This window comes from Lepus europaeus, chromosome 17 (genome assembly GCF_033115175.1).
Source record: "Lepus europaeus isolate LE1 chromosome 17, mLepTim1.pri, whole genome shotgun sequence".
Classification (NCBI taxonomy): domain Eukaryota; kingdom Metazoa; phylum Chordata; class Mammalia; order Lagomorpha; family Leporidae; genus Lepus; species Lepus europaeus.
The window spans coordinates 36,562,620-36,579,569 of NC_084843.1; the positions used below are offsets into that span (position 1 = coordinate 36,562,620).

Below are 16,950 nucleotides of genomic sequence, written 5' to 3' on the forward strand. Positions count from 1 at the left end.
GGGAGGAGAGAAATAGAAAAGAAAGAAGAGAGGGAAGACTATAAGTGACCAGAGATGACATATACTCAGGAAAGCAAGCTCATGAAAAAGTAGATGGGATTTTTCCAGAAATAAGATGTGCCTTGTGTCAGCCATTACAGTGGATGACTTTTTAGGTAGACCACAAGGAGATGTGAAATTAGGTCAAGCTGAGAATGGCCAGGGCAGACTGAGATTCTAGGCATCAGGTCTGCTCAGGTAAGAATGCTTCTTAAGTATGGGAGAAAGATAAAATAAGTGCTTTTAAAGCTTCAACTAGGGATATAGCCTAGATTTACACTTAGTTAACTTATCTACCCATGACAAAATGTTAAACAGCGGAGGCTAGCCTCTTATGGTCAAAAGCAATGATGCTGGATCTGATATTCGCCTGTGTGTCCAGAAAAAAAAAAATTTTTTTTTAAAGATTTTATTTATTTATTCGACAGGTAGAGTTACAGAGAGAGAGACAGAGAGAAAGGTCTTCCTTCCGTCGGTTCACTCCCCAAATCGCCACCACAGCCAGCGCTGTGCCGATCCAAAGCCAGGAGCCAGGTGCTTCCTCCTGGTCTCCCATGTGGGTGCAGGGCCCAAGCACTTGGGCCATCCTCCACTGTCCCCCCAGGCCACAGCAGAGAGCTGGACTGGAAGAGGATCAACCGGGATCAGAAACTGGTGCCCATATGGGATGCTGGCGCTGCAGGCGGAGGATTAACCAAGTGAGCCACGTTGCCGACCCCAGGAAAAAAATATTGGGGCTGGTGCCGTGGTGCACTAGTGGAGGATGGCCCAAGTGCTTGGGACCTGCACCCGCATGGGAGACCAGGAGGAAGCACCTGGCTCCTGGCTTCAGATCGGCGCAGCTCTGGCCGTTGCGGCCATTTGGGGAGTGAACAGACGGAAGGAAGACCTTTCTCTCTGTCTGTAACTCTGTCAAATTAAAAAAAAAAAATCTTTAAAAAAATTTATTTTCTTTATTTGAAAGAGTTACAGAGAGGGGTAGACAGGGTGGGGAGAGGGTCTTCCACCTACTGGTTCACTCCCCAAATGGCTGCAACAACCGGGGCTAAGCTGATCTAAAGCCAGAAGGCAGGAGCTTCTTTCAGGTCTCCCACGTGGGTGCAGGGATCCAAGGACTTGGGCCATCCTCTGTTGCTTTCCCAGGTGCAATGGCAAGGAGCTGGATCAGAACTGGAGCAGCCGGGACTCGAACCAGGGCCCAAACGGGATTGCAGGCCAGGGCTACCTGCTGCGCCAAAGCACCGGCCCCTCCAGGAAGAAATTAACAACCTCACCTCTTGCATGTGGAGGGTGACTGTTCTGAGTTGCCCAAAAGTGAAATGGCTTGTCTCAGAATATCTTAAGAACTCCAGTTCCACAATAGTGACAAAAGATTTTACCCATAATGCTTTTTATGGGACATTCCAGTTTTATATCATTTTTATTTCCAAGATAATGATCACTTTAAAACTACAGCTAAATGTGATTTAAATATTCTCACAGTGCTAGCAACTGAATTTCAGACATTTCACAAAAAAATCCCTTGTTGAGTTATACATTTTTTCTTGCTGTTTAGAAATACAAAGTAGCAGGCCGGTGCCGTGGCTTAACAGGCTAATCCTCCGCCTTGCGGCACCGGCACACCGGGTTCTAGTCCTGGTTGGGTCGCCGGATTCTATCCCGGTTGCCCCTCTTCCAGGCCAGCTCTCTGCTATGGCCTGGGAAGGCAGTGGAGGATGGCTCAAGTGCTTGGGCCCTGCACCCGCATGGGAGACCAGGAGAAGCACCTGGCTCCTAGCTTCGGATCAGCAAGATGCGCTGGCCGCAGCGGCCATTGGAGGGTGAACCAACAGCAAAAAGGAAGACCTTTCTCTCTGTCTCTCTCTCATTATCCACTCTGCCTGTCAAAAAAATAAAAAATAATAATAATAAAAAAGAAATACAAAGTAGCATGAATGCTCAGCTATAGACTATGGCAAGGGGGAATTGGTTCGTCATGATAATAAGCACCTTGCAAGCCAGTACTTAAAGATGAGGAAATAAGGGAAAGGATGAGCAAAGGCCCCCTATCCCACTGTTCAACCAAAGTGGATGGGCGATGCATAGCAAGGACTGAGGCTCATCACTTACACAGGCACTCATTTATTCATTCAATTGAAAACTTACTATGAGCCAGGCACAGGTCTACGTGTTTGGGATAAAATGGTAAGCTAAAAAGGTACCTTCTGGAGGTGAGAGAAAATCAAATACTGTGAAGAAGTAACATGGTACAACACTTATAGTATGATGTCCTACTACAGTCAAAGGCAGTACGTGAAAGTTGAATAAGTAATGGGTCAGCTTTTTTTTTTTTAATTTGACAGATAGAGTTAGAGACAGAGAGAAAGGTCTTCCTTCCGTTGGCTCACCCCCAAAATGGCCACTACGGCTGGAGCTATGCCGATCCGAAGCCAGGAGCCAGGTGCTTCCTCCCGGTCTCCCATGCGGGTACAGGGGCCCAAGCACTTGGGGCGTCCTCCACTGCCCTCCTGGGCCACAGCAGAGAGTTGGACTGGAAGAGGAGCAACCGGGACTAGAACCCGGCACCCATATGGGATGCTGGCCCCTTAATGGGTCAGTTTTAATGAAGGCCTACACAAACTTACAGACCCTCTGTAAAATCAATCATAGGGGCTAGCGCTGTGGCATAGTGGGGTAAAGCTGCTGCCTGTGGTGCCAGCATATGGACGCTGGTTCAAGTCCCGACTGCTCCACTTCCGATCCAGCTCTCTGTTATGGTCTGGAAAAGTAGTGGAAGATGGCACAAGTCCGTGGGCCCCTGCACCTATGTGGGAGACCTGGAGGAAGCTCCAGGCTCCTGATCAGCACAGCTCTGGCTGTTGTGGCCAGATGGAGAGTGAACTAGTAGATGGAGGATCTCTCTCTCTCTCTCTCTGCTTCTCCTTCTCTCCCTGTGTGTAACTCTTTAAAAATTAAATAAATCTTAAAAACAAAAAGCTTTAGGACCTTGCTATCCATGTATAGTAGACTTCAGAGAAATCTCCCTCTCCCCCTTAGTAAAGAATTAAAAGCTAGATCTTCATATCCAGGTAGGTCACAGTTTGTTGATGTTGAAAGTCTGGGAGTTTTAGTCAATTTAAAAATACTACTATTTAGAACTCTACTTTTTTCTAAAAATTTTATTTATTGGAAAGGCAGAGACAGATACGGACAGAGTTCTTTTATCTGTTGGTTCACTCCCCAAATGCTTGCAATAGCCAGGGCTGGCCCAGCTGAAGCCAGGAGCCTGGAACTCAATCTGGGTCTCTCACAAGGGTGGCAGGGACCCATGTACTTGAGCCATCACCCACTGTCTCTCAGGGTGCAAATCAGCAGGAAGCTGGAATGAAGATGGAGCTGGAATTTGAACCCACACACTCCAGTAGGAGGATGCAGGTGTTTCAAGGGGAATCTAAACCATTGTGCCAAACACCTGTCCTAGAACCCTACTTCTATGGAACAGCAATGAACCAACAGGTTTTCCTACTCAGAATTAAGAATAATTAATTAAGTACTGCAATTAAGAGTGGACAGTATTTACAGGGTTGCCTTCACACTAGTGGCAAGAGTGGTAACATGGCTCGATATTAAGGTCCCACTGTTCCAGGATAAAATGTTTCAACTGCTTCCTGGACCAATCTAGGACTCCTTAAGAGAAGCCTGAACACAGGAATCTTAATGCTTCTTCCTTGCTGTCTGGCACCGGACATAGAAACTCTCTAAATTAGTAAACTAGGAATAAGCAATAGAATCTATGTTATAAATTTGTCTCAAGAATTAAAAGCATCAGTGCTTAAAAGATGTTTAGCCCAGTGTGCTGGGTGGGGTAGGAAAGTTAACCATTATGCTGTTATCACAATAAAAATCCAAGGGGAGGGTCCTATTCAAATTCCCCATAATTAACAAGTACTGTACTTTAGCCTGATCCACAGAGGAGGACAGGGAAAAATTAGGAAAAGAACAGGGATCTGATTTCTTAATCTGATTTACCTGGTTTCCAGAGCAAAGAACAAAAGGAAAATAGCCAAATGTTAAAAAGTGAATCCTCAACACTGCTAATGGTGCCATGGGGGCACCACATTCCCTATCAGAAATGCTTAGTAGGTACAAGTTATTCTCCCAATACTCTTCATACTCATACAGTAACTACTGTCACAACCAATCCTTCTGATTTCTGGGCCAAAGACAACTTTTCAAGTGAGATAGTACATGTGAAGCTTATTTCTAAATGATACCACATAATATATATGTATTATGATTTTGGCTTATCACTTTGTTCTCTATCAATTAAAATTTTTTTCTACAAGAATCAGCTTAAGATTTTTTTTTTTAAGTTTTATTCATTTTTTTATTTGAAAGGTAGAGTTACGGAGAGGGGAAGAAAGAGAAAGAGAGAGAAAGAGTGAGAGAGGGAGAGAGAGAGAGAGGGGCCTTCTATCTGCCAGTCCACTCCCCAAATGGCCATAACAGCCAGAACTGGGGTGACTCAAAGCCAGGAGCCAGGAGCTTTTTTCAGGTCTCCTATCTGCGTGCAGGGGCTCAAGCTCTTGGGCTATCTTTTCTGTTGCTTTCCAAGATGCGTTAGCAGGGAGCTAGATCAGAAGTGGAGCAGCCAGGATTCTAACTGGTGCTGCAGGCAGCAGCTTAATCCACTATCCCACAGCACCTGCCTCCCCCATAAGATTTGCTTTTTTTAAAACTCTGAATCATCTTTCATTTTTAGTGATTTAAAATCTTGTTTGTGGAGTCTCCTGCACTCTCTTCACAATGATTTATATAACTTTATAACGATTTTCCAATTGTTTGATTTATATATGCCTGTCTTAGACTGTATTCTTTGGGACTCAGGATCAGTGTTTTCAATTTATGCATGTTTTACAAGACTCCAGTTCAGCGCCAACTTTTTGAAAATATCATACCAATATGGTTCAAAATGCCAAAAATACAGCTAGTCCCTTTTTTAGAGGATACAACCTCTATTTTTAAACTAGTTCCTGTTGTTACGGTGTTCCATTAATTATATCAATTTTTTTCCCCTTTACTTTTCTTTTTTTTGACAGGCAGAGTGGATAGTGAGAGAGAGACAGAGAGAAAGGTCTTCCTTTTTGCTATTGGTTCACCCTCCAATGGCCGCTGCGGCCGGCACATCTCGCTGATCCGAAGCCAGGAGCCAGGTGCTTCTCCTGGTCTCCCATGCGGGTGCAGGGCCCAAGCACTTGGGCCATCCTCCACTGCCTTCCCGGGCCACAGCAGAGAGCTGGCCTGGAAGAGGGGTAACCAGGACAGAATCCAGCACCCTAACCGGGACTAGAACCTGGTGTGCCGGCGCCGCAAGGCGGAGGATTAGCCTGTTAAGCCACGGCGCCGGTCCCCTTTACTTTTCTTAAAGGTTGTACCAGCCTAAAACTTTTCCTTAGGCCGGTGCCACGGCTCACTAGGCTAATCCTCCGCCTTGCAGCGCCGGCACATCGGGTTCTAGTCCCGGTTGGGGCACCGATCCTGTCCCGGTTGCTCCTCTTCCAGGCCAGCTCTCTGCTGTGGCCAGGGAGTGCAGTGGAGGATGGCCCAAGTGCTTGGGCCCTGCACCCCATGGGAGACCAGGAGAAGCACCTGGCTCCTGCCATCGGATCAGTGCGGTGCGCCGGCCGCAGCTCGCTACCGCGGCGGCCATTGGAGGGTGAACCAACGGCAAAAGGAAGACCTTTCTCTCTGTCTCTCTCTCTCACTGTCCACTCTGCCTGTCCAAAAAAAAAAAAAAACAAAAACTTTTCCTTAAAGAGTCATCCCACTTTTTATGGCCAATAGGTCTTAAATAACTCAATCCAACACAGACGGCCTTAGTGACCTCATTTGCAAAAAACAAACAAACCCCTACTTCTATACAAGTGTTCATGGATTTCAAATTTTTTTGTACCAAAATAAACCTATCTTTTAGTTCCATTTTCAAAAAATGTTTTGAAATACACTGATAAAATGTATTTGTACAATAAATAATAAATAATCTATTCTGTCAGTCTTAGTAAATTCTCCTGAACTACTCTTATCTGGTGATGTACTAGTTAGTACTCATTATTAGAACTGGTCTGGGGCCAACATTGTGGCAGAGTGAGTAAAGCTGCCACCTTCTCCACTTCAATATAGCTCCTTGCTAATGACCTGGTAAAAGCAGCAGAAGATGGCCCAAGTGTTTGGTCCCCTGTCACCCACATGGGAGACCTGGGTGAAACTCCTGGCTCCTGTCTTTGCCCTGGTCTGATTTATATGGAGCTGGCTGGGGAGTAAACCAGTGGATAGAAGATGTCTCTCTCTGTCTCTCCAACTCCGCTTTTCCAATTAAAAAACAAACCAAAAATCCCCCCACAAAATTGGGGATATAAAAAGCATCAATATGAAAGCCTTTTATATAGTTGTTTCTGTGTAGATGCTTTAACAGTGAATACACAACTATATAACAGACTCTACTTTCAAGGAAGTTACCTCCTAATAGAAAAGGTAAGGAAGGTCTAAATACAGGAAAAACTAAACAATCTAAACAAGAAATGTCATTTAGTCACAAGATTGGTGGCCATTCAAGGAATAAAAATGCCATGAATGTAGGGGAAGAAGTCACAATGGACAGAAGTTGTGAGGAGTTTTATGGAGGAAAGCAGCTAAAACTAGCAGGAGAGTTTAGATCTGGATAAGCAGAGAGAGGACTAGAAGGACAGGTATTAGGCAGGATGATAGAAGCCAAAGGATGGAGGTAGAAACAGTGCAAGGGTAAACTGGAGGAGAGTGTCCAACAGGCCTCCAAGCAGTATCACGTTAGATCATGGTAGACTCTGCATATTAAATCAGGCTAAGGAAATGGAATCTTTTGTAAGTCAATGGTTTTCAACCTTTTTTCACTATACTCATGATAGATGTTTTACTATTTGTGACTCACTTTATTGACTAATTCTGGAGTTTTTTTGGTGCTATCAATATTTTATGAAGAAACCTCACAACACTTTGACTCACCATGACTATCAATGGAGCAACTATAAAGATTGCTCATTATGGACCCTGGCATAGACATTATATGCAATTTCTAGAATATCAGATAACTCTTCTACCCCTTTTTCTTCCATGTACACTCTAATTTACACACACACATATATTTTAATTATTTATTATTATTATTTTTTTTTGGACAGGCAGAGTGGACAGTGAGAAAGAGAGAGAAAGGTCTTCCTTTGCCATTGGTTCACCCTCCAATGGCTGCCACGGCCGGTGCGCTGTGGCCAGCGCACCACGCTGATCCGAAGGCAGGAGCCAGGTGCTTCTCCTGGTCTCCCATGGGGTGCAGGGCCCAAGCACTTGGACCATCCTCCACTGCCTTCATGGGCCATAGCAGAGAGCTGGCCTGGAAGAGGGGCAACCGGGATAGAATCCGGCGCCCCAACTGGGACTAGAACCTGGTGTGCCGGCGCCGCAAGGCAGAGGATTAGCCTGTTGAGCCGCGGCGCCGGCTAATTAATTTATTTTAAAGTCAGAGTTACAGAGATTTTCCATCTGCTGGTTTATTTCCCAGATGGCTGCAATGGCCCAGACTGGGTCAAGCCAAAGCCAGGAATCCAAAACTTTATCTGGGTCTCCCACATAGGGGCCAGAGGCCCAGACACTTGGGCCATCTTCTGCTACTTTTCCCAGGACATGAGTAGGGAGCTAGATTGAAAGTAGAACAACTGGCATGCAAACCGGCACCTATGTGGGATGTTGGTGTAACAGGCAACAGTGGCTTAACTTGCTTCGCCACAACAACTGGCCCCTCTAATTTATATTTTTGATAAGCAAACCTAAGTGTGTTAACCATTACTTAGTTACCTATGAAGCAATCAATATGCTGCTCTTAAAAAGGAGTACTTAAGTGCAGCTCAATTCACAGTAGCTAAGATAATGAAATCAACCCAGATGTTCATCAACTGATAACTGGACAGAGAAATTATGGTATACATACACTATGGAATACTATTCAGCAATTAAAAAAAAAAAATGAAATCTTACCTTCTGCAGCAAAATGGATGCAACTGGAAACTATTATACTTAGTGCAATAAGCCAGTCCCCAAAAGACAGATACCATATGTTTTCCCTGTTCTGTGGTAACTAACAGAGTACCTAAAATGTTATGTATTGGGGCTGGCGCCGCAGCTCAATAGACTAATCCTCTGCCTGCAGCGCCGGCACACTGGGTTCTAGTCCCAGTTGGGGCGCTGGATTCTGTCCCGGTTGCCCCTCTTCCAGGCCAGCTCTCTGCTGTGGCCCGGGAAGGCAGTGGAGGATGGCGCAAGTGCTTGGGCCCTGCACCCCATAGGAGACCAGGAGAAGCACCTGGCTCCTGGCTTCGGATCAGCGCGGTGCGCCGGCCGCAGCAGCCATTGTGGGGTGAACCAACGGTAAAGGAAGACCTTTCTCTCTGTCTCTCTCTCTCACTGTCCACTCTGCCTGTCAAAATAAATAAATTAATTAAAAAAAGTTAAGTATTGGAGTGAAATTGTCATTTTGAGATTTGATGATTGTTTATAGCCTTTGTCTCTACTGTTGAAGAAAAGTGTCTTTTTTTTCTTTATACTGTTTTTTGAAGTCTTTACTTAGTGTAGGGCGAATCTTATAAGTATAAAGTAAACTGAAAATAGATCTTTGTAAAAATTAAGAGTGGGAATAGGAGAGGGAGGAAGAAGGGTGGGAGTGTAGGTGGGAGGGGGGGTGGGGTGGGAAGTATCACTATGTTCCTAAATCTGTATACCTTAAATAAAATTTAAAAAAAAAAAAAAAAAAAAAGCAGTACTTAGGTAGAAGAATAGGAAGGGGAGCTGGGGAGTAAGATGTTGATGGAATTATTTTAGGATGATTCATTTGGGTAGATGGATTGATAGAAGAGAATGAAGTCAGAGAAGCCAATCAAGAGGATCGTTTAGTTATCTGGGTATGACAGGGCAGTGAGAAGAAGTCAGGTGCTAAAGACCATAGAAACAAAGTTCCAATGCAAGACATATCAACATGGAAAAATTGCATGGACTTAGCCAGTGAACTATTTATCAAGCTATGATGCAGAAAGTATCAAAGGGATTCCTAAAACTTCGGGATGTAAATTGAGCAGATGGGACAACAGTAGGAATCAAAGATATTGAGAAAGTATGGCAGGGAACAGGTTTAGTTGTAAATGGAAGAAAAAATAAGTTTTGATTTCAATAATGTTGAGTGTAAAGGCACAAGAGATTATTTAAGGAGAAGGGGGTCCAGCTGCAGTTTCAGGGCTGGACTTGAAAGAGCAGGTCAAGACATAGGTCTGAACACAAAAGAACAGGGATGTCAGCTGGGAATCTTCAAAGAAGAGGTATATAGGGAGGACAGAAAATAGTAAAGGCTTTGGAGTGAAATCTTGAAATTTAAGTCTGACATTCATCAATAGTTACTGACTGTAACACCATTTGTAATACCAAAGACTGGAAGCAACTAATTGTCCACCAATAAGAGGTTAGTAAACTGTGGTACAGTAATTTTGTACGTAGAATGCTACAGAGAGTTTTAAATATTTATGTGAAAAGTTTTCCAAAGTTCACCATGAAAAATAGATGCACCTAAACTAAGCTTCCTTTTGGGGAAAAAAAAAGTGGATGAAAAAATTTATGTTTTTCCTTTAATAGTCTGGAAGAATATATCTGTAACCAAAAATAGTGGCTGCTCGGGGGAGAGGGGAATGTTTGTAAATAAAGGACAGGAGTAGGAAGACTTTTTGCCTGATGTTTAAATATACACATTTTCTTACTTTTAAGCGATGAGAATGTTGTTATTCAAAATAATATATTTAAAATATCCTAACAAGAATTTTAGATCTTTACATAAAAAGTAGTATCACTGAATAGAGTAAAATAATGAACCTGCATCACTGTCACTGCTCCATAAGTCACAGCTGTCCAATAGATAGAGCCAACCATTATTCCCGCTGCAGCAAATGGACAAGCTTTTGAGATCAGTCTATCTGCAAGATCCAAGACGTAAACAACTGGACCTACAATACAAAGAAAACAAAGTTCAATAGAAGGTAGATTTTTGATATGACTTATTCAATATTTTCTAAAGATCTAAAATGAAGTTGGATATTCCAATGTTTTGGAAACGGTTATAAATTTGATGGCAACCCACATTTGAATAGTTTAGAATTTCTCAGTCATTTGCATGAATAACTATTACTTCCTAAATTCTAGGAAATAGCTTCTTTAAATTTTTATCTGTATCATTGAACATAAAATTAGAGCCTCAAATATAGCTGCTTATTCCTTAATCACACTGGCTAGGGCAGAACCAAAAGGCCATTTCACCTTGTTCTTTCCAATTAGTCCTAGCAATGATTAGTTTCTTTTGTACTTGGTAATATACTTCTCTGACTTCACTCATTGTGTACCTTGGTACAGTATGTAAAGGTAACCAAGGCTATTTTCTTATACACAGAGTCAGTTTGTCTTATTTTTATCTCAATGTGCTATATTTAGTTGGATATTATTCCCTAACAGTCTTCATTTTATGATTATGACACTAGTTTTTATGGCATTCCAAAACCTGTATGCGCCAATTATGCTTCTGTTATTATATACTCACTGTGAAATTTTCCTACTACTTCTTTCTGAAAGTTTCCTGGAACAGCTAAATTTGGAGGGATTGTACTAACTGCCATTAAGCTCCATATAATTTAGCTCCAGAATTTTCCAGATGCTTGCCAAGATAAGGAATGGGCATTTGGCCCAGCAGTAAAGATGCCAGGTAGGAGGCCTGTGTCCCACATTGGAATGCTTGACTCCTGGTTTTTGTTCCTGGTTCTAGCTTCCTGCTAATGCAGACCCTAGAAGGCAATGATGAAAGCTCATGTGGTTGGATTCTTGCCACTCAGGTGCGAGACCTGGATTGAGTTCCAGGCTCCCAGCTTCAATCCATTCCAGTTTGTAGCCATCTGGGTAGTGAACTAGCAATGGGGCAATGGAAGTGCTGTTTCTCTCTCTCAAAAAAATTTTTTTCTAAAGTCAAAGAACTGTAAAACCAAAGGTATATGAAACATTTTATTAATCATACTTGTTGAATATTCTACATACGATTGAGATATTTTCTTAGAAGTGTTTAATTATTACCTTCTAAATGAATTAATATCACTCTAAAGGAGGATACTATATACAAAATAGTTTATTTTTATGGTACAAAGAAAAGAAGATGGCAATTTGATGATAAGATAATTAAACATACATATAAGAACAAGCATCCTTCTGTGGAGCCCCAATCAAGACTCCCTGATAACTGCTAGAGGCAGAAATATCACTTGTCACTGTGTAAAGAGAAGACGATATTGTGAAGCAGAGAGAACATTAAGATCTGTGATTTAAATGGAGCATATTATTATTGTAAGCTCTAACTTACATAACAATTAAAACTATGATAAAGTATCTTTTGGGATCAAAGATTAAATAAGCCCAATTTAGTGCATACTGACTCTACATCATCTAATAAGAGCTAACATTTCTTGAGTGTCTATATGGTATCAGGTGATATGCTGCAGGCATTAGATACAACATTTCATCTTATCAGGGTGTAATTCTCAAAATACACTATTTTGCTGAGTTCAGTTCATAACTCTTCCAAAAGGCAAAGTAAAAGTTATCTTAATCAATCACCAAAGAGCCCTCAAATGCTGGAACTAGACGTTAAGGGACTATTGGTATGAATATGCAAAGCCTGGAACTTTAACTTTCATATTCTCTATTAATAATCCTTTACAAGAAAATTGAAAACATAAGAAAATATCGACAGATTATTTTCAGCACATGTATCCAACTACCAATACTGCACCCATTTGAAGTCAATCCCTGTACCTGTACAAAACAGCCCGTTTCCTCACCAACGCATAGCCTCAGCTCTAGCACTTCCTTCCTATGCTACCACATCTTCTGCTTACTGTTAGTGGAATTATTTTAACCAAACATAATACTGTTTCTTCTATCTTAAAAGAAAAAAAAAAAAATCCTTCTGCCTCATTATTCCATTTCTCTGCTCCCCTTTCAACACAATTCCTCAGAATTGTCTGTATCTCTCTCCATTAATTCTTCCTGGAATCTATTCCATCCAAACTGCTCATTAAAGTTACTAAGTCTCCACTTAGCCAATTCCAACAGTCTAATCTCAATTTTCATCTTACTTGGCCCATCAGCAACCTCCTGACACAGATAATCCCTTTTTCTCCCCAATAAATGATACACCAGTGCATTTCCACAACATCAGTATTTCTTGGTTTTCTTTCTAGTTTACTCATTTTTCACTCTCTTTTACTGGCTCTTCCTCTTCTATTTTGTTAATTCAAGAGGCAAAGACAGTAAGAGTAAGAGATGTGAGAAGAGGCAGAGAGTGAGAGAACTCCCTCATCTGCTTGTTTACTACTGAAATGCCCACAATGGCATGGACAAAACTATGAGCTCCATCCAGGCCTCTTATGTGAATGGCAAGGACTCTCCTACTTGAGCCATCATGGCTGCCTCGCTGGGTCTGCAATGGCTGGAAGCCAGAATCGGAGCAGTCAGGGATCAAACTTAAGTATACTGATGTAGGATGCAGTGTCAACTGCTGAGTCAAATGGCTGCCTTATTTTCTTCTGTCCTTCCCCCCACTTTTAAACCACTTAATAGACGCTTAATTTACATATTCTTTTTTACACACTAAAACAGGTTGGAAAACTATGGTCTGTGGGCCAAATCCAGCTAGCTGCTTGTTTTTATAAAGTTTTATTGGAAGATGATCACATACAAAGTCTAAAATATGTTATCATCTGGCTCTTTATAGAAAAGGTTTTCTAACTCCTGCCTCAAAACATCAGCTCTAGGGGAAAAGATCTTTTTTTTTTTTTTCCCAATTTCTTTTTTTTTAACTTTTATTTAATGAATATAAATTTCCAGTGTACAGCTTATGGATTACAATGGCTTCCCCCTCCCATAACTTCCCTCCCACCCGCAACCCTCCCCTCTCCCGCTCCAAAAGATCTTTTTGTTATGCTCATCGACTTATCCTAAGTTCCTATGACTCTCAAGTATTTATTAAGTTGAATTCTCTGTTGAGGTATTTCTAGTACTTGGAAAGCAGTAATTCATAAGAAACAAATATTTTACGAAAAGTTAACTCCTAAAGAGTAACCCACCACTACTACTTTTATAAGAACAATGGCAATGCAGAGTTTTGAATTCACTTTCCTGGGAAGATCTCAAGAAGTTTCTAACATTGTGAGTTCAGTTTTCTTCCTAAATCCTTGGGTAAGAATTCTTTTGTAGAAGAAAAGATATCTTCATATTTGCTTCTGGAAATTTTCTTCTCTTTCCTTGGGTTATATGCAGAAGATATAACACATAAAATTAAGATACTGGTGGCATTTTTGGTACCTAGTTCCAGCTTTTCTGTCAAAATTCTGTCTTGGCTTTTATCTAATATTTACTCTGCTTAAACATTGAGATATTTAGGTTATTTAAGCTCTTCTAGATATAGACTAAGGCTAGATTGATATTCAAAAGGAAGGATAAATGATTAGTATTATACTATTATAATAATGAACTGTCACAGGGGGAGGTATTTCTAGGGCTAAAGAATATCTAGTGGTTTTTGCATGGCAGTTAGGCTGCCTGCATCCCACCTAGGTTGGACATCCTACCTAGGATGGATACTCCTGACTCCAGCTTCCTGCCAATGCAGACCTTGGGAGGCAGATAATGAATGCTTCAGTGCCAGGTCTTGTTGGCATTTGAGGGGTGAACCCATGGATGACAGTTCTTTCACTGCCTCCCAAGTAAACAGAAAAAAGATTACCTAGACAAGCTATTGATGAGTAGGAACAATGGGTAAAATCACATTCTATTCTTGAAGATTTACTTTATCTGAAAGGCAAAGTGACTGAGAGAGAGGAGGAGGAGGGAGAAAGTGAGATCGAGATCTTCCATCTGCTGGTTCACTCCTTAGATAACTGCAACAGCTGGGGCTGGGTCAGGTTGACACCAGGAGCCTGGAACTCTGTGTCTCCCATGTGGATGGCGGTACCCCAACAAATCAGTCCATCTTTCACTGCCTTCCTAGGCACACAAGGGGAGACAGGAAGAAGAGCAGCTGGGACTCAAACTGGTGATCACAGGGGATGCTGGTGTCACAGGCAGCAAGCCCAACCTGCTGTGCCACAGCCCTGGCCCCCAATCATATTCTTCCAATGAGGAAGTTTATGTATTATTATCTCATGACTTGGGGTCATAATCTTAGGAGGAAAATGTCAATAGTCACTGGATTCTTCTTAATATAATTATTATAGCATAAAAAGTAGGGAAAGGTAAGACCCTGGCCCTTGAAAAAAACCTCGATTCTAATAAAGAGGAAGAAGTATGAAAATATCCTACCTCAAAAGTTAAATATATGAGGGCATTAAAAAGTTTAAATATTTTAAAGACATTATTGAATTTTTAATGCCTCAGTAGGCCTCACCATTTGTGTTTTCAACAGTATTGTATTTACACAATGGATGCCAACTGAAGAAGCTTTGTATATTATGCTTTAAAAATCCAATAATTTAAAGGGCACTAGGGAAGGCTGCAATTAAAAGGAAGTCTACTGTGAATTTTCTGTACAATAAAGAGGCTTTTGGTAAGGAGAAAAAGTATACCCTAATACTATGTGTAAATTCAAGGTTTCATATTTCAAACTTGAATGACATCAAAAAGTAAGCTGAAAATCATTTGAGAAACTCCTAAGTCTACATCTACCACATAAGAAATAATGTTTTGTTTGGAAGACACTGCAAAAGTAGATTTGCTGTTGCTGTGAGTCAAATTCAAGTCTATGAATTCATAGTTACCAAAGGCATACCTTAAGAATTTAAGACTTTAGCTACTGAAGGGCAAGTGGGTAATATGTAGTGTTCAACATCTGCTGGCAGTGCTTACAGTAATCTCTAGAAATACCAGGACCTATCTCAGATAAAAAGATAGCTTAAAAACACCTATCAATTTGCCAGAAATATAATTTCTATACTTTGTCAGCATGCTGAAGTCTTTAACAGAGAATATGATTTAATGTACAAAGGTTCTTCACAAAACAAGCTCATATTAAATTCCTGAGAATGTAACAGCTGTTCGAATCATGAAGGTTTTCGTGAAGTGCACAATAGTTTATAAAAGATTTAATAAACAAAATAAACTGCAGAAACCACTCAAGTTCTCAGGTGATTTCTTCATTCACTTCTTGCTCTGCATTGAACTAGTTTTGACAGAGACCCAACTTCTAAGCTAAAAAACTAATCCCACCTTGAAAGCCATCCAGAACTGCCGATTTTTGAGGCCCCTGTGAATTTAACAATTTAGGTCCATTCTGTTCTTGCTCCAGTCTTTCTGATGCACTGTATCTCAAATGCCCTGATCTTTAAGTCTGTCTGAAAACCCAACTAACTTCCCAGTGAAAACTAGCCTAACTTGACAGAGGTTAACTAATTTCTCTACCCCACCCTGTCCATGTCCCATTAGGCTTCCTTTACACACTACCCCACAAAATGCACTTACCCCTTTGCTTGTGCATAATGTTAGTACTTTATGTTCTTGTTCAATGTTTGTTCAGTTGTCTCAATATCCTTTATGTCTGTCCATGTCAGCATCATCTTAGACTGAAAATTCCCAGGGGGCAGGGGCCATGTCTGTTTAACTCGTTTTGTACAGTGCCTAGGATAGAACCATGTACAGATAGGTGCTTTAAAAAAATGCTTTCTGATGATGATTGGCATCACTCTCAAGGACTCTCTAGGCCACAGCTATCTCAGCACATGGTACTTGTCAGTATGCACTTGGGCCTGTTTCACAGGCATTGAATATAATGGTCCAGGACCTAGTCATAGCACTCTGTGGCAAGTACTTAACTCAGTCTGTTGTTAAAATGGACTTGAAAAAACAAAAAGTAATAATTATATGGTTCCAAGTCAACAACTGTGGACCTTATTGAAGACATGAAATATACTCTAACAACCAACTTGATTAACAGTTAAAAGTATGCAGGGATCCTAGTGGGATAGTGAAGAGTTTTCAACTCTTTCTGTAGCATATATCACTGTGGAAACACTAGACTTTGGAAGCTAGGTATAAGAGCCTCAAATAAGCCTATCTAATTTTCATCTTTGATTGTTCTGTTTGTAGGCTGAGATTTCACCATCTATATTTAAGAACAAATGTCCTACAAACTCAGGATGTGGGTTACTTTGCTTAGTAACAAGTTAATCATTAAGATTATAGAGAAGGGCAATGTTCTTAGATATTTTGTTTAAGATAACCAAACTAATAATGATTTAAAAAACCCAAACAACTCTGAAGAATTAAAGATCCAGGGTCAAAAATGATGAGTACCTATCTACAGATATGTTTTACATCTATATATGCCAGATCTATATATCACATTATGATTAGTAACTAAAGATTACCATAGTAGTTCTTTAACGATTACATAGTTTGTGCCAGGGAAAGCTCATATTTATCCTCACTAGAATAGCCCATGGAATACTTATGTGCTGTAAGGTCAGCCACTAGGTACATAATTATGAGGCACCTACTGCATTCACAGCATTTTAGTATATATTAAAATATAACAATATTTGAAACATCAGCTGCTGCCTCCAAGGAGCCAACAATTTAGTTAAGGACAAAGAATAAACATGTATTAAACAACTGAAAAACTTTAAGGCAAAATTAAATGGTTTTATGGTATAAACAATACAGATAAATGTTAAGAAAATTTTACATCAAGATTATAGAGGGGTTAAAAAATGAAAAGTTTTTTTAAAATTCTATTTTATTTTTTAAACCACTGAATCCTAAATAGGACTTGAAGTC

The 16,950-nt window shown here is 40.9% G+C and overlaps 1 protein-coding gene across 2 annotated transcripts in view; it reads right to left on the reverse strand.

Moving 5' to 3' along the window:
* The window catches only part of MARCHF5 (membrane associated ring-CH-type finger 5), a 57,153-nt gene that overhangs the window by 3,239 nt on the left and 36,964 nt on the right, over positions 1-16,950 (reverse strand). For both annotated transcript variants that reach the window (XM_062213936.1, XM_062213937.1), the window contains one exon: positions 9,958-10,088. In XM_062213936.1, the coding sequence (XP_062069920.1) occupies positions 9,958-10,088 (131 nt within the window). The remainder of the gene's footprint in view (positions 1-9,957; positions 10,089-16,950) is intronic.